Source organism: Onychomys torridus, chromosome 10, assembly GCF_903995425.1.
Source record: "Onychomys torridus chromosome 10, mOncTor1.1, whole genome shotgun sequence".
Lineage (NCBI taxonomy): Eukaryota > Metazoa > Chordata > Mammalia > Rodentia > Cricetidae > Onychomys > Onychomys torridus.
Genome location: NC_050452.1, coordinates 77083689 through 77111091, shown reverse-complemented (window position 1 = coordinate 77111091; position 27403 = coordinate 77083689). Strand labels below are relative to the sequence as shown.

The 27403-nt window shown below is 43.2% G+C and overlaps 1 protein-coding gene across 6 annotated transcripts in view; it reads right to left on the bottom strand.

The window, feature by feature from the left end:
* Positions 1-27403, bottom strand: part of Wdfy3 (WD repeat and FYVE domain containing 3) — a 248435-nt gene that overhangs the window by 76359 nt on the left and 144673 nt on the right. For all 6 annotated transcript variants that reach the window (XM_036200777.1, XM_036200773.1, XM_036200776.1 and 3 more), the window contains 13 exons: positions 25913-26025; positions 23757-23988; positions 22657-22757; positions 22073-22291; positions 19703-19884; positions 17289-17520; positions 15596-15756; positions 13424-13535; positions 11350-11540; positions 9933-10085; positions 7094-7167; positions 6855-7016; positions 5391-5485 (listed from right to left, as the gene is read on the bottom strand). In XM_036200777.1, coding sequence (XP_036056670.1) covers positions 5391-5485; positions 6855-7016; positions 7094-7167; positions 9933-10085; positions 11350-11540; positions 13424-13535; positions 15596-15756; positions 17289-17520; positions 19703-19884; positions 22073-22291; positions 22657-22757; positions 23757-23988; positions 25913-26025 — 2027 coding nt within the window. The remainder of the gene's footprint in view (positions 1-5390; positions 5486-6854; positions 7017-7093; positions 7168-9932; positions 10086-11349; positions 11541-13423; positions 13536-15595; positions 15757-17288; positions 17521-19702; positions 19885-22072; positions 22292-22656; positions 22758-23756; positions 23989-25912; positions 26026-27403) is intronic.

The following is a 27403-nucleotide window of genomic DNA, read 5'->3' as shown; positions in this document are numbered from 1 at the left end:
TGGCAAACACCAGCAGCTTAGAGTGCTAGCAAAATCAAACCTGAGACCGTAAGCTCCCGTAAGAACCACTTCTTATAAGTGGACAATATTATACAGAAAATTAAAACTCTCTCAAAATCCTTACTATTTTTATTTGACTTTGTATTAATTATGCCTCCCCTGTTTTTCAAATATAGTTTAAAACACTGAGCGCCATCTGAAAGAAGCTCCCAGATTAACTGTCCCAAATTGTTGTTTTTCCATACCTCATAACCCCATCACATACTGTTTATGTTAGTTTACATTAATTTATCAATGTTTGGCATCATCTCACCCAAGCTCTATGGTGATATCGGAGCTGAAATGTGATTGTATTTGTATGTTAAATAAAGTTGCCTGGGGGCCAGAGCTAATAGCAAGCCATAGCAGAAGTCTGGCAGTGGTAGCACATGCCCTTAATCCTGATCATATGACAGGTAGATCTCTGTCTCACCAGCATGGAGAAACACGCCTTTAATCTTAATACCAACCATGGAGACCTGGAGGTCTGTATAGACAGGCAGTGACGAGGAGGTCATGTGGTTGGGTTTACAACCAATGAGAAGGCAGAACAGAAAGTCAATAAAAAGACAGACACACAGGAAGTAGGTCTCTTTCTGAGGGGAAGGATGGCAGCGGCAGCAGGTGGTAAGAAGGTGGTTTTTAGTCTCAGCTCTCAGCTACTGCTCTGACCTCTTGGGCTTTTAACTCTGCATTTGGCTCTGTGTTTCTTATTTAATAAGACTGTTACATCTACAAAGCTATTTTGAATACTACTTGAAAAAAATGTGTTTTTTTTAAATATCATATCATATCATATTTAGTACAGTTTCATGGTGAACAAATAATGACTATCATCCACAAACTTTATTACTTCAAATGGCACAAAGTGATGAGAAGACCAGGCTAATCAACTTGGCTTCTCAACAGAAAATCAGCCATTTGTATAGCCTTAGGGTAGCACTCACCATCAAGGACTTACAACACTTCTGTGATTATTCAATCAAATAGCTATAAAATATATGGGAAGTAGAGAATTATTTTTCCTGCATCATTTGTATAATTGGAATAAACTGCTATATATTTTCAACAATTTTTGAAGCATTTTCATTTTCTTTCTTTCTTTCTTTTTTTTTTTTTTTTTTTTTTTGGAGCTGAGGATCAAACCCCAGGCCTTGCACTTGCACTTGCACGGCAAGCACTCTATCACTGAGCTAAATCCCCAACCAATTTTCATTTTCTAATCGATATTTCCTCAGCAGATATTAATGCAGAGCTTAAAAATAATGCTTGAATATGGTATATTAAGTTAAAAGTTTGTAATTCTCCTTCCTATGGAGATCTGTTCTGATGTACCAGGGATAGGTGTGTGTGTGTGTGTGTGTGTGTGTGTGTGTGTGTGTGTGTGTGTGTAGAGACAGGACCTGATACAGGAGGATCAAAGGGTGAGGGTGAGGGTGGAAAGGGATAGGAGAGAGAATACAGAGAGGGACAGCTAAAACAAATGGGTTATATGGAAACCTAATATAGCAGATGCTTCTTAAAATACTTACACAGAAGAAATCTAAATTGGAATCACCAAAAGCCAGAAACAAAGCCCCAACGAGCCATCTCTCTACACAGAGTGAAACCTACAGCACTGGGAATGGGTTATATTTACAAGTTGTTTGCCAGAGCATGGAAAGCCTCAAACGATCCGGGAAATTGCCAAGGACACCGAGAGTGCTCCACAAACGAGCGGTAAGTTTCTATTGCTGAAGACAACACCTACTCAACTCACCAAGCACGGAAAAGTCAAGCTGGTGCCTACCTTGATCCTTCATGGTCCAGGAAGGTCCTCTGCACACAAACTAGGAGAAAGGTATCCCCTTTCTGGCTACAAGCCCTGTGATCTAAAATGGTGACCTGATGGCAAGATACGCTGATGCAATAGTGGCAGAAATGTTGTGGAAGTAACCAACCACTATCTGACTGGATTGATGAATCACTCTATGAGATGGAAGCCCTGCCTGACACTGCTTGCACCCAAGCAAGAACCTGAGACTTGACAGACCATGGACTAAGGGGAAAACCAAATACTACTACTGCTAAAGGTGCACAGCAGTAAAATGACTCTTAACATTCTTTAAACTTATAGATCAGTATTATATACCGATACATAACTCATAATACAGATCAGCCACAGAGATTCACAAATGAACAATGTGCAGAGACTAGGGGGCTTGGAATACTCAGTCCTAAATAGAATGTCTCCATCAAATCCCTCCCATCAGGATTCAGGGAACTCTGGGAAAGAGAAGGTAGAAAGACTGTAAGAACCCGAGGGGATGGAGGACATCAAGGAAACACGACCTTCTGGACATGACAGGACTGACGCGTATATGAACTCAGACTGTGGCAGCGTGCACAGGGCTGGCATGGGTGTGAGCCAGATGGGCTCAAGTGCTGACAGGAGAGGTCGACATACACCCCCATCCTCAACCCAGAAGCATTCCAACAGATAAGTAACAGCAAAGCAAAGTTAGTTCTCTCCAACCTTCTCCCTGGGGAAGCAAACCACACTCAAGGGCAGGCCCTATGTCAGGCAGCAGAAGTCCAGCACAAAACGACGCCAACGGTCATGCGTATTTGGAGGGTTTTGTCTCGCAATGCTTCGTCTGGGGACTTGCTGTTTGTTCCTTACAATTCTTTTCCACCAAAGAAAGGCCGAGGTGGCTTCAACTGAACTGGCAACAGGAATCAGCAGGAGCTGTGTGCTCTAGTCCCGAGTCTGCTGGAAGAGGCTGTGGTCTGTGGCATTTTCAGTCTCTCAATCTGTCTGTCCTCTGAACACTGAGGTTACCCCACTTTCCCTACAATCCTTCTTCTGTACGTTTGTAAGTAATAAGAATCATACATGTTGAGCAATTCCTTCAATGTCTTTCAGGCATTTGAACTTCCTCTGTTGAGAATTCTCTGTTTAGTTCTATAGCCCATTTCTTAATTGGACTGTTGGGCATTTTGATGTCTAATTTCTTGAGTTCTTTATATATTCTGGATATCAGCCCTCTGTCAGATGTGGAGTTGGTGAAGAACTTTTCCCATTCTGTAGGCTGTGGTTTTGTCTTGTTGACCGTGTCCTTTGCTCTACAAAAGCTTCTCAGTTTCAACAGGTCCCATTGATTGACTGTTTCTCTCAGTGTCTGTGCTACTGGTGTTACATTTAGAAAGTGATTCTCCGGTGCCAATGCGTTCAAGACTACTTCCTACTTTCTCTTCTATCAGGTTCAGAGTAACTGGATTTATGTTGAGGTCTTTGATCCACTTGGACTTAAGTTTTGTGCACAGTGACAGATATGGATCTATTTGCAGCCTTCTACACATTGACATCCAGTTATGCCAGCACCATTTGTTGAAGATGCTTTCATTTTTTCCATTGTACATTTTTGGCTTCTTTGTCAAAAATTAAGGAATTGCTCAACATCCCTAATTATCCGGGAAATGCAAATCAAAACCACTCTGAGATACCACCTTACACCTGTCAGAATGGCTAAGATCAAAAACACAGAAGACAGCTTATGTGGAGAGGATGTAGAGCAAGGGGAACTCTCCTCCACTGCTGGTGGGAATGCAAGCTTGTACAGCCACTTTGGAAATCAATATGGTGCTTCCTTAGAAAATTGGGAATCCATCTCCCCCAAGACCCAGCTGTAGCACTCTTGGGCATATACCCAAGGAACGCTCAATCATACCACAAGGACATTTGCTCAGCTATATTCATATCAGCATTGTTTGTAATAGCCAGAACCTGGAAACAACCTAGATGCCCTTCAACTGAAGAATGGATAAAGAAAATATGGTACATATACACAATGGAGTACTACTCAGCAGAGAAAAACAATGACATCATGAGGTTTGCAGGCAAATGGATGGATCTAGAAAAAATCATCCTGAGTGAGGTAACCCAGACTCAGAAAGACCAACATGGTATGTACTCACTCATAGTAGGATACTAAATGTAAAACAAAGATGACTAGACTGCTACACAACTCCAGGGAGGCTACCTAGAAAATGGGGCCCTTGGAAGGACACAGGGATCACCCAATGACAGAGAAATGGATGAGATAGATCTACATGAACAACCTGGATGACAGTGGGAGTAATGAAGGGCAAGATTTGAGGGAAAGAAAGCTTAGGGGAGCAGGAGATCCCAGCTGGATCAAGAACAGAAAGGGAGAACGAGGAATAACAGACCATGATAAATAAAGACCACATGAGAACAGGAAGAAGCAAAGTGCTGGAGAGGTCCCCAGAAATCCACAATGATACATCCTCTGTAGTCTACTGGCAATGGTTGAGAGAAAGCCTGATATGACCTAGTCTGGTGATCAGATGGCCAAACACCCTAACAGTCGTGCTGGAACTCTCATCCAATAACTGATGGAAGTGGATGCAGAGATCCTTGGCCAGGCCCCAGGTGGAGCTCCAGGCGTCCAATTGTCGAGAAAGAGGAGGGACTGTAAGAGTGTGAATTGTTGAGACCAAGATTGGAAAAGCACAGGGACAAATGGAAACACATGAATTATGAACCAAAAGCTGTGGAGCCCCCAGCTGGATCAGGCCCTCTGGATAAGTGAGACAACTGAATAGCTTGATCTGTTTGGGAGGCACCCAGGCTGTGGGACCAGGATTTGTCCTTAGTGCATGAGCTGGCTGTTTAGAACCTTGGGCTTACACAGGGACACTTTGCTCAGTCTGGAAGGAGGGGACTGGACCTGCCTGTACTGAATCCACCAGGTTTAAATGAATCCCCAGGGGTGTCTTGACCCTGGAGATGGGAATGGAGGGGAGGGGAGGGGGGGAAGGTGGGAGTGGAGGTGGGAGAGGGGAGGACAGGGGAACCCATGGCTGATGTGTAAAAGTAAAACACAAGTATAATAAATAAAAAAAGGAGAAAAAAAAGAATCATACATGTGATAGATTTTCCAGTTATATAATAAGGCCATGACAATGCTGAACCAGGACTATTCTCTCAGTATCAGCGGGAAAAAGATATTTCTCTCAGTGACCACTGAAGACGAGAGTAAAAAACCTACAGAGAATGAGGACACTAGTAATATGGACGCAATTTTTAAAATGAAGTGATTTCAATGACACTAGAAGAGAATGGCCATGAATCTGAAACGGGAAAGCTTTCATACCTTTTACATTTTGTAGGCCACCCTACACTTCTGCACACTGCACAGATTTAACATAAGATAGACATGCCAGTAAAAGACCCCAAAAAGCAACATGAAGGGGAGTGTTACATAATATTTCCACATGTAATTCAGTCCAATTTGTGTCATATTAGGGCAGAGGACTTAGCTGATCGTTTTCTTTGCTCAACTCACCCACATCAGGTTTCTCTTCATTATTAATTTCCATAACCACGAATTTCTCACAAACTGCAAAGGTTGGCAACGTAGAAGAAATGAACTGACCAAACCTGAAAATAAAGCAGAAAATAAAGCGTTTCATCTTTCTTTTCCCTAACTCACAAAATACAAAGAAATGAGAAAACAAACCCACATATGCATTCTGTTTTGACTTCTTTGGCTCATTAGGTGACGGTATTCAGTTTGCTTCCTCTTGGACCACAGCTAATGACATCAACACAACCAAGTCTCTAAAATCTAAGAATCTAGGTTTTCTTTTCTTTTTTTTAATTTATTTATTATGTACACATAAGAGGGTGCCAGATCTCATTACAGATGGTTGTGAGCCACCATGTGGTTGCTGGGAATTGAACTCAGGACCTCTGGAAGAGCAGTTGGTGCTCTTAACCTCTGAACCATCTCTCCAGTTCGAATCTAGGTTTTCAGAAGCATGAGCTCTTTAATGCACTAAGTCACGTGGCCTAAACAAGCTTAACAGCATGACTGACCCAAGTTAAAGTGCTCTGCTGACCTGTATGAATTCTTTAGAGCCGAGGGATGGAGAACATGGGTTTTAGAAATGCAGGGTAGGTTATACATATATACATATATATGATGTGTGTGTGCAGACTGACTTTTTAACAATGTTACTGGAGACAAGTAGCATAAGTTCCCTGGGCCCTTGTTCATTTACAAAGTAGAAAAGGTAAAAAGTTAAAAGTTAAAAACTTAAAGAACAACTTTCTGCGGACTCCATGAAGGAAAAGCTCCGAATTTCTCTTATGTTAAAAGAAATTATTGACTATGGCACGTGTGTGTGTGTGTGTGTGTGTGTGTGTGTGTGTGTGTGTGTGTGTGTGTGTGTGTGTGCCTGTGCGTATGCCTGGCTGTCCTACCTTGTCCCCCTCTGCCTTCCTCATGAGGCAGGGTCTCTTCCTGAGCCTGGTGCTCCTGTGTGGCCGCCGGTTGAGCAGCCAGCACCTGTGACCCTTCTGTCTGTTCCCACCTAGATGGGGCACAGGCCCAGCTGGCTGGCTATGTGGGGCTAACTCAGCTCACCACAGCTGCAAAGCAAGTGCTCTTACCTACTGAGCCACCTCTTCAGTTACTCAAATAATATTCAAGTCACAGAAACCATCTGAGTACTCAACAAAAAAGTATCATCTGTTTATGAGGGACAGACACCAAAGAGAAAGGCGGAAGGCCGTGCGCATGTGTGTGACATACGCCCTTGAGAACTGGCGGGGCTTCAGGAGGAAGGCTGGGGACTGACAATTCCTATACTGAAAAATGGGTATCTGGGGCAGCCAAGGTTTCTGGCTGCTTTCCACAGCCCTTCTCACGCCGTACTTGCACAATACTGACATTGCAGTTGTCAGTGGAGCACAGGGACCACAGGGGCCCATTCCATTCCACTCATCTCATCTCAGCCTCACCCACCTGAGCAGATCGTTGCTGTTGGGAAAGCCCTGCAGCAGGAAGCTCAGCACGTTACCAATAGCAGCAATGGTCGGCTGGGACAAGGACATGTCTCGCAGTGTCAGGAGCAGCTTGGGGATTAGCTGAAACTCCCTCATTAACTTGGCATTCTTGGCGGCCTCACTGTAAGAGAAAGACTAATATATGGTAAGAGCATCCCTTTCATACTGAACAGCCAACCACATGAGTAATAGGTCTACCTGGACTCTGTCAGTAGTTCAATAAAGTGCTCAAACAGAGAAAGATGAAGTTCATAGGGTGCATGGAGCCAGACCTGTAACAAAATATGAACAACAGGGGATTTAAGCTTGAACATGTCCCACCGTCAGTACAAGAGAATCAAGTACAGCACATGAAACATACTTTAGTTACATAATTAACTAGATACAGCAGAAAATGGATGAGGAAACTCAATCACTATAAACAGACCCAAGGAGAAAAAATGGAAGTAGCATGCTTAAAATCTATTATATACATTCTATATGTTACAGAAAGGCGAACATGATCAATGACATTTTTAAAGTGTAGAAAAATGAAGACGGCCAACTAGAAGTGTATTTCCTACAAAAGCATCTTTAAAGAAAAAGAAAAAAAGGAGAAAACCCTCTTTAGATGGGAGAACTCATTGCCAGCAGACCTCAATTACATGCACGTTAAAAAGAAGTAATCCAGGTACAGGACGAACTCCAGATTTACAAACAGAGATTATGTTCTTTGGCTGGAGAGATGGTTCAGCCATTAAAAGCTGCTCTTCAGAGGACACAACTTCAGTTCCAGCACCCCAACCAGATGTGCACAACTGCCTGGAACTGCAGCGCCAGGGACCTGGAACCCTATTCTGGTCTTCTTGGGTACTGCACACAGGCATGTATACAATTACATAAAAAATAAAAATAAAATCTTAAAAGAAGGTAAAGAGTTGTAAATTTTAGATTCTAGAAAAATATCAAGAAAATGTATGCTGTTATGATTATTTTATTGTATTTGTAAAATGGCTGTTTTTAAAAAAGGGAGGAATTATTTATAGACTATTTGTGGCTTAGTAATAAGAGATGCTCTAGGAAGCCAGAGAGTATAAAAGTATTGTTAGATAGAGCCAGAATTAGGTATTCAACTAAATTTATGTTTGTATATTAAATGTTAATCACAGATGTGGAACCAGAGGAAATTCCTGGGGGAAACTCGGTCAGCAGGCTTCCTTGGTCTTAGGTCTGTCACCCTCTGCAGCCTTTTAACTCGGGTCTTTCACAACTATTTACTTATTTATCAATTTGTTTTTCTGTCCTGATGGACCAGTGGCCTAGAGACATGGGCTGTGCGTTTTAATTTTTGTTTTTAGGTCTTTAGTAACTAATGTAGTGTTTGGGTAAATCAAAGGGGAGTCAGGTGTGGTAGAGAACACCTTTAATTCCAACAATTGGAACGCAGAGGCAGGAGGATCTTTGTGACATTGAGGCCGGCCTGGTCTACATAGTAATCTCCAGGCCAGCCAGAGTTATACAGTGAGACCCTATCATAAATAATAATGATGGTGACTATCATCATCTTCAAAGATATCTGAGAACTAGAACTTTGAAAACTGAGAAATGTCTATTTTATTGTGTGAAAAAGGGGAGACTCTACAGATTCCTGAAGATGTGAAATAATTGTATCTGTATAAAAGAATGAGACCCCTCCAAAGGTAGACAGCACAGCCAAGGGAAGGACAGAAGTGACAGTTATCTTGTGCATGTGAGGAGAGCTGATGAGGTCCTGTCAGGATGCGGTGGAGGCCGAGAGGGCAGACACCGCACGAAGGGAGAGTGGAATCTTCAGGTTTTCATGCCAGACTGTTTATAGCCGGGGAAGGAGGAAGCTGACTTCATTATACCAATCCTAAGGAACGGGGCCTTGTTAACAGAAATGGAAGTTAGATGGATGTGCTAATTCGGGGCAAAGATGTCAAGTTCAGCAGAGGCATTGCAAGGCTACAACAATGCAAACACTGAGCACGAAGTCAGAAGGAAGTCTTGAAGTGAGACACCAAGGTTAGCGGCAGACGTTGACAGTGACCGTGAACTCCAGAGACGAAGCTTGTCAAGTAAGAGCCCAAGGGAGATAAAGGAACAAAGAAAGCCGAGGGGTGAAAGTCTTGTCGAAAATGTCACGGAGACAGAAGCACACCAGGGGTAGTGAGAGGGGTAAAAGGTCCAAGGTGGTGAAGCCTGCAACGTGGCAAAGGATGGAGGAGCCGCAGGAACAGAGCAATTACATGTGCTGAATGTTGGAGACACTAAGGACTGAGCTCAAGGCATGGGTTTTTACTGACAAGGAAATGTGTGACTAAGTTCTAAAAATACAGCTTCACTAAATAGTGAGGGTACAGTATGTGTTGGACTAAACATGTGTAGCAATCATGACAAAGAAGAGTTGGGACCTAGTATCCATCAGCATTGCTTGCCATCATTAGGTCCTCGTACCACCCTGTGTGGGACAGACACAAAGATGTAGACAGACAGGCTCTTCATTCGATGCTCAGAGATCCCATTTCCAAGGGATGTACCGTGAACATTCAGTGCATAGTGACTAAGGTGACACCATGGGGAGGAACAGCCAGCAAAGGGTGTGAGCATGCTGGAGGGACAGAGAAAGTAAGACAGAACAATTGAAAATCCTCCTAGTTTAGGGAGAACAGTTTTTACTGTGTAGCTGCTAATAACCCAGATTACATGTCTAGATTCTCCTGACTGTGCAAAAGTTTCTTGCCGAAGAGCCTAACGCTTGCTTCCCTCTTATATTGCCTGTTGCAGTAGAAATGGGCAGTTTCGGGGTATAGATTAAGCATTTAATTTCTGCAACATTTGTAGAGTAGGAATGTATTTGGAAAAAAGGAAACAGAATTATTTTATTTCTTATGTTTTACTGATATTAATATAATCATCCTAAAATTACACAATTTCAGACACGTATCTTTGAGATAAAGCAGTTTTAACTCTCTCATGGTAGAGAAAAAGAAATCTATCCACCAACCTTCTATGACCAGTTATTGTGTACACTTACTTCAAAATCACAAAGCAGGTCCTGGAAAGCAGTGGAATTGGGGATGATGGACGTCTCATGGCCGCTGTCAACGGTCCCCACCAAGGAAAATGTCAGATGGAGGATGTGGCTGTTGAGAAGGCAGCGTCTCTTCTTCAGCAGCATTGCCAGCAACTGGAAGAAGCAACAGATCAGACCTGCTGTAGACCGTCCCACTGAGCACAGCATACGCACTGGATCTAGTCAACGGGCTAATTCTTTGAAGCCTTCATGACCTCATGGCAGGTGAGGCCTCGCTGGATGAAATGAGGAACTGGGGGTGTACCCGGAAAGACAGTCCACAGTCCCTTCCTGTTTCCTGGCTGTACGAGATGAGCGATTCTCCTCAGGGACATGCACCCCACCCCAATGTTCTATTTTACAGCAGGCCAATAGTTACAGAGCAAACAAATTGTGGACCGAACTAAAACAAAAAAGCCAAAGAAAGCCTTCCTACCTTTATGTTGTTTTTCTCAGGGAAAGCGACAAAACCACAGCAACCTGACTAGCAGAGACTCAATTTTGCCTCAGATATTTATTTCAAATTGTTTCACTTGAGATCGTTTTCTGCCCCACAGACTACACAGCTGAGCATGATGCCTATCTTACAACTCCGTCTGAACCATCAGGGACAGTGTATGTTCTCGGCATAGTGCAAGTTTTCCACACTTGTAGTAAAGAAGAGAGCTAAAGATGAAGGTGTGTGAAGGAGGGAAGCCACAAAGAAAATGGGAAGAGCTTTGATGGATCACCAACCCTGAGTGTCTCCAGGCAGGAGCTGATGTGTCCAATTTCACTTCATTCCCTTTTGTGTGAAGAGAAAGACCATCCAAGAAAGTGATCTGACTATGGTTGGCTTTCTCTGTCCACGGCTTTTAAACACACACATTAAGTCAAACAGAGGTCAAAAACATCCTCTTTAAAAACTTTGTACAGACATTTTCCATACTTATCACCTAACCACTGCACTATACAATAACTGTAGCATAGCATTCACATTGTATTAGGAGTGAGAAACATCTCAGATGATTTCAGCACACGAGTAGGTACACCTAGGTTACATGAGAAAGCAATATAATTTGACGAGATGCGTATGAAATGAGTGGAGACCTGGAACCATTCCCCAGGACAGGGAGGGTCCAGTGCCTCGTACCATCAGAGCTGGCTGAAATAAGGCAGTCATAGAACACGTGAGACAAGGTGAAAGAAATGAACCTGAGAAACCGAAGTTAAATAGAGCCGTATACACGTCTTCTCACTTGATGTTTTACTTTTTATACATGCCAGTGGCTTTTAAGTTTGCTTGGACAATATAATTTTTCCATTTTAACAAACATGACTAATGAAAATTAGATTATTTGGTGTGAAGTGAAGCGAAGGAAAGCCTGTGGTTACCAACCTGATAGCCCTTGATTCTCTCCATTTCCTTACTGGCTAGCGGGTTACTCTTGACCACACAAACCAGGGCCTTGACTGCGGCGTATAACCCTTCCACGTCAGAGGCCATGGCCACCAGGCCGAGGATGGCAGCAGCTCCTCCAATGTACTGCAAAGTAGTGGCCACAGGCTTGGGGACAAATGTTCTTACTCCTGATTAAAAAGAGAGTGAAAAATAATTGAAATAAATGTTAACTTATGAACTCCCAGAAAGGTGTGAGAAGAGATGACAGAATGGGTTGAGAGCAGACACCAGTTCGAGTCCATGGGCGAGAGCCTGCCTAGAAACACAGGTCACGGGAATGCAATGTGAGGTAAGAAAGAGTAGTTTCCTCCGGGAGCATACTTGCGGAAACTCTGGATGGAGTGCAGGGGTGACGCTATTGTATTTGAAGCATTTATTAATGTTCTGGGGGAATGTTACTTGCCTGCTCTTTAGGACTGATACTTTAAAATACAGAATTAGAGGCTGGAGGGACGGCTCAGTGGTTGAGTCCAGTCTATGCCTCTAGAGGACCTGAGCTCAATTCTTAGCACTCATACACCAGTTCCAGGGAATCCAATGTCTTTGTACCTGAACATATGTGCACCTCACCACCTGTACATACACATAATTAAAAATAAAAAAATCTGGGGTTGGGGATTTAGCTCAGTGGTAGAGCACTTGCCTAGCAAGTGCAGGACCCTGGGTTCGATCCTCAGCTCCAAAAAATAAAAATAAAAAATAAAAAATAAAATAAATAAATAAAAAAATCTTTAAAAATAAAAGTATTTTTGAGCTGTAGTCCCTGTTTCTAAGAACGGATGAAGATCATTTGAGTCCAGGGTTCTGAGATCAGTCACAGTATAAAAGATATAGAGGATCATTATTAAAATTGAATATGATACATATCAGTGTATACATGAGTGCGTGTGCACACACAAACACACACACACACTTCAAATGAAATTACATCATATGGGATGCTAATACTCCCCCCCCACAGACTAACAAACCCTCAATTAGTTCAAGGCATGGGAAACCTTTCAAATTGTTGGTCAGGGGAGTCTGTCTAAGAGATTCCGAATACAATATAGCCTATTACTATAGCTCCTGGATGATGCCCCTATTGCTGAAGACCCCCCCCCCCCCACACACACACTTGGAGGGGCTGAGCTGGAACCGACCCAAACACAACCTTCTTGAGAACTCTCTCTCATAGTACTAAAGGGGACGTGCAAGCGGCTAAGGGCAGAAAGAGTCCTAGCCAGGTGTGGACCCTGTGATACATGACAGTGGCCAACAGGGCGAGCTATCCCTGGAAGTGCTGCCCAGCCGACTAGAGGAAACTTTTTTAATATGCGGTATTACCACAAAAGAAAAGCAGAGTCAGGACATGGCAAGCACGGGGCACTAACGCTGCAAAGACTGATGAAACAGGAGTTGGCCCAGCAAAACTGTTCGCTACTCTCAAAGGAACCAGCATCACACACAAATCTGCACTGGCTCACTTCCAGCGGCTGGGTGGCCTGACTGAATTGCTTAGATCCCACCTAACCACAGACTCCGACTCTACAGACAGACCATGTGGAGCTCTAGCAGATGCAACTCTGATGTTCGCTACAGCTGGACAGTCTACACTCAGAAGCTCCTCCCCTTTGCTCTTTCTGCTGCTGTTTGGAGGCACTGGGCATCAGACACACGGCTTCTTGCGTGGCAGGGAGGGGCTCTACTACAATGTCCTTTTAGCTCATTTCTAAGTAACAGAAAGACGCACAAGCAAAACCAACACTGAACGAAACCACGACAGAATCAATGCTTTGATTTTCACACCTGTTTCAACATGCCACCTGCAGTTTGTACAGAAGCTCGTGGGATTTCACGAGAGCTCATAATTTTTAAATTTGATTAGGATGTGGGACTGATTCGTAACATGGCAGGAACACTACAGGTCAAGTGCTTCAAGATATAAACTTGAACCCCCCCCCCCCCAGGAAAGAAATGCAAATCTGACAGCAGGGTAAAGAATTTGAAACAACAAAGACAATGTACTCACCCAAGTAACCAATGAGAGCGGCCCCAATTGTGCGCGCTGGTCCATTGAGATGGCCTGCGGCATTGTGAACCAGCTTGACAGGGGTGGCGTTCTCGTGGGAGGAAATGCCTAACTGGAAACAGGAAAGGAGAAGGATGTGATCAGACGAGACGGTGGCCTGGCGGTGTGATGCCTCCTCTTTCAGGACAGGAAACAAACCCTTCTGTCTCCTGCCTACTAGAAAGTGTGAGCATTCTCTACAATTTCTTCTTTTAACTGGGCAAGTACTTCCGAAGTGTGAAATTTCATAAAGTAATTTTAAATACCATCTACAGAGATAAAGGTGGCAGAGATATTTGAGTTTTCCTGGATGAACCTCCCCATGGCATGGAGGCTGGCACCTCGCAGACGAATTCTGCCGATGATTCAGTTTTATTCTAGATCCCATCAGCATCAGATAAAATTTCCACGATTACAGATGAAACATGACTACATAAAAAAACATCAAACACACAGACTAGGCTCTTCCGCCATAGAGGTAGAATCATAGAAATATGCTTTCAAAAATTTTATTTGCTTAATTTTTTTTTTTAGCTGAGGATCGAGTCCAGGACCTTGCACTTGCTAGGCAAGCACTCTACCACTGAGCTAAATTCCCAACCCCTTGCTTAAATTTTAACATCAGTTTTTTGTTTTTGTTTTTGTTTTTAAATGAAATCTATGTGGTGATCCCAGCCTAAAGTCTCAGTGTCTGGGAGGCTAAAGCTAGAGACTGCCAGGTCAAGATCAATGTGGGCTACATAGTGAAAATCTGCCTCAGAAAGCCACAAACTAACCAGCCAACCAAATAACTTACCAAACTAGAAATTGAGTTCTTTACTGTCATAAAGTTCAATTTCCTGACTTTGTGGAGCCTGGGTCACACCCAGGGCCTTACTGTGTGCCAGGTAAGTGTTCTAAGGCTGAGCTACACGCACGGCTGAAATCTAAATTGTCAACAGAAGCTTTGATGCTCAGCAAGACATTCCCACTTTCCCAATTAAGCTAAATATTTAAATATGTTTGGCCTAAATTAGGAGCAAAATGTACTAAATATAAATGGCACGAGGATGGCAATATGAAAAAAAAAACATGCTAATTAGAGTCCCAGAATAATACTAAGAAAAGGCAGCAGAAAGGTATTTGCAAATATAATTACTGAAAGTTAGTGAAAGATGTGAATTTATAGTTCAAGAGAGTCAATGAACCCAATCAGGGAATAAGTTTTTCAAAGTCTAGGTATATCACATTTGAATTTCTAGAGATCAAATATTAAAAAGAATGAAAGCACACAGAGCACAATCACTTCAGATGCTCAGGTCTGTATCAGGAACTAGACAATAATACAGCAAAGGAAGTGTTTTGGTGTGACTGAACTGTCAACTTGACACAGCCTAGAACCACCTGAAAGGAAAGCATCCAATAGAGAGTTGTCTAGATCAGACTGGCCTGTGGGGAACTGTCTGTACTAACTGATGCAGGTTGGGGGAGCCCACTGTGGGTGGCACCATCCCTAGGCAGGTCATACTAACTGATGCAGGTGGGGGGAGCCCACTGTGGGTGGCACCATCTCTAGGCAGGCCATCTTGAGCTATATAAATAAGCTAGCTAAGCATGAATCTGTGAGGGAGCCAACATGCAGTGTTCCTCTACTTCCTGCCCCGATTCAATGATGGACTGAAGCCTGAAAGAAGAGATAAACCTTTTCCTGCCACAAGCTGCTTTTGGTCAAAGTGTTGTGTCAACAACAGAAAGATGCCACAACAGAAAAGGAACAACAAAGGACTGGATGAGAATCCCCATCACTGCCAAGTATTACATCCAGCAACCTCATGGCTGCTTTACAAATTACCACCAAGTCAATGACAGCATTAACTTACTTATCTTAGTTCTGAAGATCTGATGTAAAACATGGTCCTGGCTGCCTGAAACAAAGGTGCTGGCAGGATTGTACTGCTTGTGGAGAACAACCCACTTTCTTCCTGCCTGTATTTGATGGCCCACGGCCCCTGGTTTTCATCTTTAAAGCCACCAACATCCCACTCTACTACACTGGTCCTCACCTCTCAGGGACCTTTGTGACTCAGTTGTGCCCATCTGGACTACCCTCCCAGTGAGAGCCGCCATGGCTCACTGGGACAGCATTCAACTTACCTGTTTGGCAATTGCTTTGCTGTCTAACTTGTTATAGACTTTCCGAATTCTTGCCACTGTTAGGGAGGACACAGAGAGGGCGTAGAGGCCAAAGGACACCTTTTCCTCTGCAACCAGTGACACGGGCGAAGGGGTGACACCTTCAGACTTTGCATCTTTACCTTCAAAAGAAGAATGATTCTTCTCACCACGGCCAGCGGTTTCCTACACCCTCAGAACAGTGCTCATGCTGACTGCCACTCTTGCCTGGGTGGATTTCAATATTTTTAAAGTGGCGGTTCACTTTGTTAGCTCTAGTCTACTTCTCTGAGTACAGCATAGGAGAGGACTTGGCAGCCACACACTTCTATACTGTTTTACTCCTACAGCACCTTCCATAAGGCCTGCTGCAGAGGAGGCCCAGGAATGTTAACTGTTACCTAAGAACCACCAAACCCTTCCTTCTCCACGGAAAGGAGCGAGAAGGCCGAGTGTGTCCAGCTTAGCGGGACTCGGTTCTCTGCTTTTCAAGCACGCTCACCCACACCTCCCACACCCCTCAGGACAGGACTGCATGGCAGGGTGGGGAAAAAAAAACACACTTTTTGGAATCTTGCTTTTACTACTTAGTCTCCACACGGTAAATCTCTTTGTCTGTCGGTCTCTGCCTCAGTTTCTTCACCGATGAAATGAAAGTGATAATGATGGGAGCTAACACACGGTTCTGAGATAGATAAACACACGTGAGGAGCAGCAGGGAACACAAACGCCTTTTGGGCGCATTAATGGACGTGGCACATGGTAAGTTCCCAGTGTCAGCTCTGATTAGACACTGTAAATCAATGCTGAGGAAGCACATGAAGTACTCCGTCATCATCACGCTAGTGAACATTTAGAATTTATTTGCTGTAACTTCTCTGAGACCGCGAGTGGAATCAGAACTAGGAAAAGGCAGATGTAACACATCTGGGTGCCAAAAATAAACTGTAGTCAAACATCAGTTTCTTTTATTCTGTATTTACTTTGGAAAAAGGGATTTCAAAAAATGGACTATTAGGAATGACAGCTTATTGGAACTTGTTCCTGTTTTAACATTTAAATTGCCTCATGTAATAGAAGTAACAGAAAAAATACACAGGATTGAGGTTGGCCTCTAACAGGGTAAAAACCCTCATCTTTATTCCAAGAAAAAACCCTGGAAAATTAATTTGTGAGTTGATAATAAATCAGGAAAGTACAGTGTGGCATACGCCTTTAATCCCAGCACATGGGAGGCAGAGCCAGGTGGATTTCTGTGAGTTCAAGGCCAGCCTGGTCTACAGAGTGAGATCCAGGACATCAAAACTACACAGAGAAACCCTGTCAGAAAAGAAAAGTACAGTGTGATTGTGGGGAGGAACACTATATATATATATATATATATATATATATATATATATATATATATATATATATATTTAATCTGTCTCCTTATCTGCAGTGCAGGGGACTGAATTTAGGACCCAGACATGTTAGCAAAGCACTCTAACCCTGAGCTATAGCCTCAGCTTGAGGAGAACATTTTTATCAGGAGTGATCAATAAAATTACCCTTAAGAAAAGAAGCGGGAAAAGCACTTTCCCAGGCAAACATATACCAGTCCTACATATACATGAATCTATGTTGCAGAAGTTATATGCCGTACAGCTTCAAGAACTGAGGATAAGTTACTCACATGGCATGCAGACAGCCTGGAAACTCCCAACGTAATTTGGTCCAAGTTCATAGATAGTAGTGACACTAGAAGGAGGTAAAACTTCTTCTAGAAAATGAGTGGGTCCCAGGCGCCAAACCAGGGATGCGAGCTGGCGTTGTGCAGGTGGAGTACCAATGTAGGCATAGACCGTGCTCAGCACCGGGGGATTTGCAGAGCCTGAGCCCCCAGGAGTGCTGTGGACATAGTGCAGCTGTAAAGAAGACAAAGCGGGGAACGCAGAAAACCTGTCAACCAGGAATAACTACTTTATTACGTGTATTTTCATGATCTCAAGGCCACATGGCGTTAGAGTTGAGAAACACAAGCGCAAGATTCTAGGCTCTGAAACTGGGCATTGAACGCAGGACTATGAAATCTGTCATCAAATTCTCACAATTTAAATTAGATAAGCGGCAACAATTAAAATAGGGATACTATCGCTTACTGCCTGTGTCTAATTATCAAATTAATGGTGCTTCTCTGAAAATGTTCACAGTTCTACAATGAAACCGCTTTTGAGTTTTAAAATTACTGACTAAAAGTATCTTACTACTTAAAAAAATAGAATCCATAATTTATATGCACATATACTATCACAATACAAGGTAAGATGGGCACGGTTGATTGACATTCTTAGAGTTGAAAATGCTTTTGTTTACTGATGAGACCTCTTAATTATCAATCAACTCATTTTAAATAAATACATATTTAGGTAGAGTGTAAGAGATGAGGAATTGAGGTACTGCCTGTAAAGGCAGCTTCTGTCACAGGTGAGGGACATTTCTGATGATTTGTTTTTTCATAACATCAGCCAACTTCAAATCACATCTATCATTCTATGTATATAAAAAATGGTCCTAGCGTGTTCACAAGCATGTGGGTGAAGACCTGCATGTTCATACTAGCCCGTTATGGGATAATAATTTTGTACACTAGTTTAGTAAAACGCTGATTGGCCAGTAGCCAGGCAGGAAGTATAGGCAGGATAAGCAGAGGAGAATTCTGGGAAGAGGAAGGCTGAGTCAGGAGATGCCAGTCTGCCATCCAGGGAGCAGCATGTAATGGAACACAGGTAAAGCCACTGAACACGTGGCGACATACAGATTAACAGAAATGGGCTGAGTTTAAGTGTAAGAGCAGCTAGTCAGTGGTAGGCCTGAGCTAATGGCCAAGCAGTTATAAATAATATTAAGCCTCTGTGTGACTATTTTATAAAATGCTGTGGGACTGTAAGAGATTTGTCCTGACTTCGGGCCAGGTGGGACACAGAAAAACTCCAGCTACTCTAGCCCCTGATTATACATAGTGTATGTGTGTATGTGTCTATGTGTGTGTGCATGCGTGCGTGCACATATACACATAATGCTCTGCACCCCTCAATCCTAAAAGCTGATAATTTTATTTTCAATAATATTAATAAGAAGTAACCTACTGGAGAGTCTAGCGACTCACTTCAGATGCTACCATGTACACAAAGTAATCAATGAATACTGTAAGGGGAAGTTTCAGCTTTTATCTTACTAGCACAGACTGTCACAAAACATCACTTCCATCAGCGAAGGAAACATCCAAAGAAGCTGCTGGTCTCACACAAAAAGACCAATTTGCTTTCATTATCATCTCAATGTCAATGTAAGATGAACACTGTCTCACATAAGATAAGGAATTGTAACTTCTCTGCGTTCTGTCAAAAGTGAGGTCGGCTTACAGCCTGGATCAGAAGTGTTTCAGAGAGACCTTTTCCCAGATATTAGAACACTTGGGCAAACTGCTTCTCAGAAAATATAAAATTCAAAATACTTTGAAATTTGCATATTTAATGAATGATGCTAGCATTCAGAAAGTTTTAGATTTTGGAGTATTTTGAATATTAGGTTTAGGAACATTCAACTTTGACCAATATTCCTCCTCATTCATAAAAGTGATTCCTTCCTCCTTCCTCCCAATTGCTCCTGAATATGACATTCTTGAGCAATGCTTACATCCCCATTCCTTCAACAAAGAAGGCTGGGGAGATGGTTCAAAGTGCCTGCTGCCCAAGCATGAGAACCCCCATTGGGATTCTCATGCACAGTGGCATGCATCAGTGACAGCACAGGAGAGGTGGAGAGGTAAGGATTGCTGGTGCTGGTGCCAACTAATCTAGCCATTTGGTGAGTTCTACGTTTAGAGAGGGACCCTGTCTCAAAAATAGAGAAAGACACCCAATGTCAACCTCTGGTCTCCACATGCGCGTGTACACACACACACACACACACACACACACACAGAGAGAGAGAGAGAGAGAGAGAGAGAGAGAGAGAGAGAGAGAGAGAGAGAGAGCGCACGCCCATACCCCATCTTCTCTCTGGAGCTATTTTGAGGACAGCTGTTTCCTGGTGCAGAATGCTTACCTTGACAGTGTTGACGAGCTGCCCATCGATATAGAGGGCTGCGGTGCTATTCTTCAGCATGCCTTTGCTCATTAGCAGGACCAGATGATGCCACTGTCCCTCTACAATGAGCTCTCCACATCGGAAGCGGGCACAGCATGGGAGGATCTCATAGAAGGAGGATTCTTCACTGAAATCATCAACTAACGCAGGAGGGAGAGAGTCAGAGCCCTTGTCCACACTGCCCCTGTTCTGTAATCTGCATCTCTACATCAGCATATCTTGACAGTTTGTCCTTGACTCAGAGGCAGGCGCTGCATGGCAGCGTAGTGTGGAGAGCATCCTCTGTTCCACGCTCTTGCCTTCTGGGAACACTCTGGTCCTACAGATACCCCCTCTTGCCAGCTTCCCTAGCAAACTGCCCCATTCTGCCTGATAAGTAGCACTAGCCACACTGTGCTAAAAAACAGCAGGTTCACTCAGATGTAAACCGTAAGATCACAGGACAGTGAGAACTTTCTTTTCGAGGTTGTAATTTAATTACAGTACTCCCTTCCCTTTCTCCCTCCAAATTTCTCCCATCCCAACTCCTCCTGGGTCCTTGCTGTCTCCATTCCCAATAAACTGTTCAGAATAAATTTGATCAACTCTAAAAATAAAAAGAAACAATGAGCTTATATGAATTTTATTTTAATGTTCATCTAATTGAAAATTAATGTACTGTCTTTTGTTTGTTCTTTATGATGCGAGGAGGCAAACCCAGAGCCGGACACAAGTCAACACATAGTCTTTGTCTGCACTATACCCAATCCTACCTTTTCTTACTATTTGTAGTGGGGCAGACATCTGCCTTTGAAAGAAAATGATCCCCAAAAGGAGAGGCAATATTAGGAGGTGTGGCCTTGTTGGAATAGGTGTGGGCTTGCTGGAGGAAGTGTGTCACTGTGGAGGTGGGCTTTGAAGTCTCATATATGTACAAGCCATGCCCAGTGAGAGTTTACTTCCTGTTGCCTATGCAAGATGTAGAACTCTCAGCTACCTCTCCAGCACCACATCTGCCTGCATGCCACCATGTCCCACCGTGATGATAATGGACTAAACCTCTGAACTGTAAGTGAGCCATCCCAATTAAATGTTTTCCTTTGTAAGAGTTCCCATGGTCATGGTGTCTTTTCACAGCAATAGAAACTCTGACTAAGATGGGGGGCAGGGGGGAGGTAGGTCAGTTCCTAGAGTACTTGATGATCATGCATGAAAACCTGGACTCAATCCTAACACTGCACATGGCAGTGCATGCTTGTCATCACAGCACCAGGGATGGAGGCAGGAGGATCAGGAATTCCAGTCTAGCCTGGGCTGACAGTGAGATTTCCATCTTAGAAGTGAGCCAATAGCAACGGTGTGAGAGTTTCACTTTCAGGGACGAAAGTGGATGTGCACCACAGCAGGACAGGGCAAGCATGGCAGTTATGGAGGGTTACTCAAGGCATTGTATGGCTAATAGCTATGGGTTATCAGTCATCAAGACAAGAAACGGGGGGAGGCAGGTTTTATAAATAAATGGCAAGGCCCTGTACAGAAGAATACTCAAGTCTTTAAATTCAGTGTCCACTAGGCCTGTGAAATATAAACACTAAGCTGAGGACACAGACAGACTTTTTTTTAAAAATGATTTCACGGCTCCTGGGGTAAAGTAGCCTTAAGCAAACAGAAATGATGACCCACATCAATCAATGAAATATTTTGGGTACAAGAACAAAAGTTAGATGATAAAAATTATTGTGTTTTAAATTTTTATATTTAGAACAAAGAAAACTGAGTAGTCTGGGGTTTATGTTTATAATGTAATTTCTATCTTTTAGGAAGGAAGATCTTCACGAATGCTTTGAGTTTGAAGTTCTGCTGCACACCCTAACCAGGGACTGCATGTTGGGGGGGATTCAGGATTATAAAAATGCAAGCCTCGAGGTAAATGATCGGGGAAGTGACAGAGAAGTTGCTGTGTAAAGCACAGAAGCACTGAGCTGCCCTTAAGGTGCCCAGGTGCTCAATGAGTACCACTCGCTCAGCACACTCAGTCAATCATCAGTCAGCCAAACAGCGAACATGAAGAGCTGCCCCAGCAGGATCCTGAGCACTGGTATGAGAGATGCACCCTCAGTCATGCTCAGCTCACTTTTCAAAGTGCCTTAAGTGGGATGTACTTAGGACCAAAAGACACAGCATACATGTACGAAATTCTTCAAGAATATATATGCAAGAATCCACATAACCTGTTCTACACTAGCCTAATGAAAGCTAGATGAGGATTATCACTTTGAACTTACAAATATTAAGGTGGATTTTTTTTTTCCCCTGTAGAATCATGAACAGAAAGAAGCTGACACCAACCGTAATTTTGGAGTAGCTCCTCCTTTGTGGAAACGATCAAGGACCGGTCTTTGGCAGACAGAACTATGGCCAGGCACACATAATGCTGCTCAGAGGAATTCGCTCGCCGCACAACAGTGAGGAGCCTGACAGGGTGGTTATTTGGAGGAGAACTGAAGCGTTCAATGCAGAACCAGCAGGAATAGCTTAGGCCAGAAGGAGGAGGGAAGAACCTCTCACCTAGAGCCAGAGGAGAGAAAGAACAAAGGGCTTTGTGGCTCCCATCCACATTCTTAAGAGGCAGGAATAGCATATGAGCTGTTAGTAAAAGTATCTACTGAAGCCCATTCCCTGCGGTGGGATACCTTGCTCTGCCTTAATACAATGGGGAGGGGCTAGGCTCTCCTTCAACTTGGTATGCCAGACTTTGTTGACTACCATGGGAGGCCTTACCCACTCTGAGGAGTGGATGGGGGCAGAGTGGAAGGGAGGTGAGGAGGCAGGAGAAGGGGAGGGAGGGGGAACTGGGGTTGGTATGTAAAATGAAAAAAATTTTAATAAATATATTTAAAAAAAGTATCTACTGAGAAAGGAGCACCACTTACCGGAACCAATGCCACTGACCACGGCCCCATCGGTAAGACCTGTTGTGACAGCGTTATTGGTAGGGGCATTATGGGGAGCCAAGCTGGGCAGAAACAGGCAGCTGGTGAAGACAACACACCCGAGTTAGAGATCCACTCTGTCTTTACACAACAGACATGCAGAACAAGTATGTGACTGTAACTGGAGATTAGAGTATGAGATACATGAGGCAACCAGAGACCTTCCTGCCTTTTAATAACGTGAGAACATCAAATGATGTACCTTCAAAGCCCTAGCAGTATCGTGTAAAATTTAAATTACTTAAAATTATAGTTAAATTTGCATATGTAAAACAAACATACAATCTCAATCAAAACACTCAGTAATTTCATTATCACAGGAAAAAAAAAATCTTCCTGCGATGCTTCATCATAACTCAGCAATTGGACATGTTTGTGGGTACTCTGAGGCTAGTGGACTTCACAAATTTGGAGGTTCACTACAGAGTCTTACTTCTGCTTTGGTAACTGTAGCAGTCTTGGGATATTTAGTTACTCATCTGAAATCACTGGTGACACTGAGTAGACATACAGCTGACATTATCAATCACACACTCACACATTACCTTACGTAAGTTTGAGACAAGATGATAAGAACCCAATCAGAGCTTTCCATCTAAGTTTATCTATTATCTACAGCTCATACTTATTACACCAGGAGTTGGCTAACTCTCTGGAAGGGGCCAGATAAGACACTTCCTCTATTCCAGCAGCTTCCGTCTAGGATGACATAAGTCTGCCACTCAGAGAAAATACATGAATGAGCTGAATGTGACCCAGTAAAGCGATTTCATCCACAATCATACTTAGAAAACCTTATTCAACCATGGCCCCTCAATTATGAACTCCATTATTATACCAATATAGTTAATATGATAAATACTTCAGAAAGGTAAACCTAGAAACAGTATGCTCAAAGAACTGGAATCACTTGAAAACACACAGCCCAGAATGTATCACAGCACAGTTTAACGCAGCAGTTTAAATCAAGTCTATTTGTAAAGATCTCAACGAGGCTCCTGATGATAGGGCAAGGCCCGGCTACTTTGCAGTTTCCTTACCCAAAGCCTTCAAGGGATGTGTCAAATTCAACAAATGCTGGTGTGACAGAGGAGCCATGAAGTCTGATGTCATGAGGGGTTGTCATGGAGACGAGACACTTTACCCTGGTCAAGGGCACAGTGCTTCCTTCTGCAGACTTTACTAGACTTTTGCTTATCCTGTAATGGTTATCTTCATGTAAACTGAAAACGTTGTCAGAGCCCAGACCTTCCAGAGAGGTGACCATACTGCCTGCAAGGCAGTGGGAAAACATGCTGAATTTCAAAGCAACTTTACCAGATGAGTTAATGTCACATCCTAGAATTTTCTTGGTTGATACCAAGGACACTTGCACAGTTGCAATGTTGTATATTCCCATTCAGACTTGAAGAGCTTGCTTTCCTTTTGTACCTTACTATCAAAGCAGCATGCACACTGCAGAAATGCCAGACACCGAGAATTAAAAAGGATCTGAGTGCCCACCGTCACCGCTCAAGCCCACCCCTGCAATGGGACGGCGTCGGTAAGGGGTGGGCTCCGCCCTATCTCACAATAGCACTTCTCTTCACTTCTCTTCGAAAGGAAAGCAGTTTTGTTCAAGAGCACCACAATAGAAAGAAACGGAGGACCTCGGAGGTGAAGAGCAACACTCATTTCTCCTGTCTTCCCCATCTTTTGTATCCTCAGAGCTTTGGGGATAAAACACTGAGTTTAAGGATCACTATGTATTCACAAGTGGGGATAAACAGTCCCGTTCTTCCAGGGACTGTCTCAAATGCAACAAAGAAAATGTTCCTCTGAAGAGGAATTACATGGTATCTTCAGGGGGTTAGGGGCTAGGTCAACCATGATAGTGTTTCAATACTTTTTTTAAGGACTAACTACTTTTGTCTCTATTGTCACAAAGGAAATTACAGCTCAATTCTAAAGAACTGTGTAAAACACAGAAAGAAACAAAAATACATAAAGGGGATGAAAAACTAATATATCCTGCCTTTCCATGAAGCCATGCTGGAGCTCAAAAGAAGATTCTTAAGTTTCTATAACACAGCAGTAACAGTGGTGATGACTGGTAGCAGGGATCAATGGCGGCAGGTTGATAATCTAACTTCAGAAGTCTCACCTCCGAACTGAAGGGAATGATCCTGATGTATATTACTGCCTCTCAAAGCAGCTGCAGTGGATAGGGAGGATGTACCTCAGCGACAGAGCAGCTGCCTAGCACAGGATTAATCCCTAGCCATCAAAAACCAAGGAAAAATAGTCACTCTAGCTTCCTAAGGACCGTCTCTGCACAGTGCACAGGCATTGTGTACTTAATGGTCATTCTAAGTCCACCTTATCTGCCGGACCACCATGGTCAGCAATGATCCAGAAGGAATCATAAAGGAAAAAAATGCACAAAACTGTAGGATTAACCATGGAAGGAAATCCAAAAACCACAGGATGGAATCCGGTGCAGCTGGGCTCCACTGAGCTATTTCTCACCGGTTTTGGGTGGATGGTATCTGGTGGTGTCCCACAACACTGACACACTAGTGGGCAGTGCCTATATTCTGCTCATTCCTGAGATCACTTCTCTTTCCTCCGCTCAGCATGACATCTCCTTGGAGGCTATCAGCAAATCCTCTACGGTTGTCTAGGAGACCACATCTCGGACCTCCTCACTCCTCCGTTGATTCCATTCTAGCTTGTCTGCGCTCATTCAAGCTATTTTGTGGCTGAGTTGGCTGGTTCCTGTCAATGACCCGCAGGATACCTCCCTCTTGACACAGGACCACCTTTCCTCCAGAAGCCATCTGATTCCCTTCTTTCCCTTGCAGACCTGATGTTATATTTGTTGAGTTCTACTTTCCATCCTTCAGCTGTCCTGCAAATACACTGCTCCATTTAAACAATCTAATCAGCCACGCTCCAGTCTGGACAGCATGGGCTACTTGGGAAAGAGAGTGTGTCTCCTCTGAGATGGGGGTACTCCCTCTTCCACAACAGGGGCTAATCTGCCTGTATCCTTGCACTACCCATGGCTCCTTGCCCATCACATCAAGAGAACCTGACCTTGTGTCACTGCTCAAACAGCAACAAACTTTTCTGTTTCTAAAAATTATTATAAATACCCATTATGGGATTCATTAACAAAATAAACCAAGACAAAGAATTCCAAAACTCAGCTTACTTCTCATCTCCGGCTCATAGCTGAGTGAACTTGGTTTGTGAACCCTATATTGTTTCAGCAGCTTTTTGTCCCAGGCACCACAATTCAAAGGGCTTGCCAAGCGTAAAAACTCCCTGAAGAAGAGAAAAGCAAAGTTACTCCTCGACTGAGAATATTATAGAACAACACATCACTTCAAGGGGGTGGAGGTGGGGCATAAGGAATTATAATAGAGTAGTTACAACACAAGACAGTTATTATGATGCAACATGTGATGCTAACTTCATATTATAATCACTATATGCCTGTACATCTACCATGCATTTCCTAACATACGTTTTTCACAACCTACAAAAGGTTCCGGAGTGTTCCACTTCCATACATCACCTTCTACCCAAACATCACTGAAGTGTGTTTGGATTCCTCTCATTTCCTTTGCTTTCTACATTCATAAAGTCCCCAAATCATGCTATTCTACTTTCTCAAACTGTCCCTAATCTGTTCCTTCCCTCCCAGTCCTCTACTATTACCAGACAAATCACCCTGTTTTTGTGATCTAGAAGCAGTCTTCATTACCTCCTGTGACTCCCATCTCGTCCTAACACAATCTACTTATTACTGTCCTTCAAAATTCAAACCTACAGACTCTCACTGCCTTGCTAACACTTCAATGGCTGTTCCTTCTGGGTACGTAAAAGCCCCAACTCCCCGAAAGGCTGGCGTGGAACACCACAGGTGACATGATGTCTGCCTTCACTTGGGCTTTGTGGCACCCTGTTTCTCCCCACCCACAAATCCAGCACGGTCTTCATATCACAGGAGTGCTGTACTGCACTGGACCATCACATCTGTCTTTCTCACTGCGAAGGGCATTCCCCTGGATTTCATCTGGTTGCCTTCTGTATTCTATTTCTAAATTGCCATCCTTTAAAAAGCTAGCTTGCTCTGTGCCACCCTCCCTAAAATTTTGGGGTAAGTTGACCTTAAATATATTCTGTATCGCTACTAGTATAGAAATTTCTATGCAGTATCTTAATTTCCTGCTTATGTGACTATATTCCTTTACTAGGCTGTACCTTTTTTCAGATAAAGCTCCTTCCATGACCTGGTTACCAGTGCTTTCCTTATATCTCAAATGGAGTAAGGGTTCAAATAATAGCGTGCATAGTAATAGGTAAACAAGACCTCATCCCTGTAACAGTTACCAAAAAGCTAACTTCTTGTTCTTATTTTAGTACCAGAAAGATTCTAGAGTATTGCAAAGGGCTAGGAGATGATCTGTTGAGCATGTGCTATGTGCACACATCCAGCATAGCGTCCAGGCATCACACACAGTAGGAGTCCTTCAGAACCTTGTCATGGAGGTGTCATGCACCTGACACAATGCTGTTCAACATGTTACTGTAAAGTAGTTTTCTTAACAGTAAGTTTGCAATGGGCTTTTAAAAATCACAAATAACAACTCAACCATGCTTTTGAAAAGCTTTTCAAGTTTCATGATAACTGTACTTT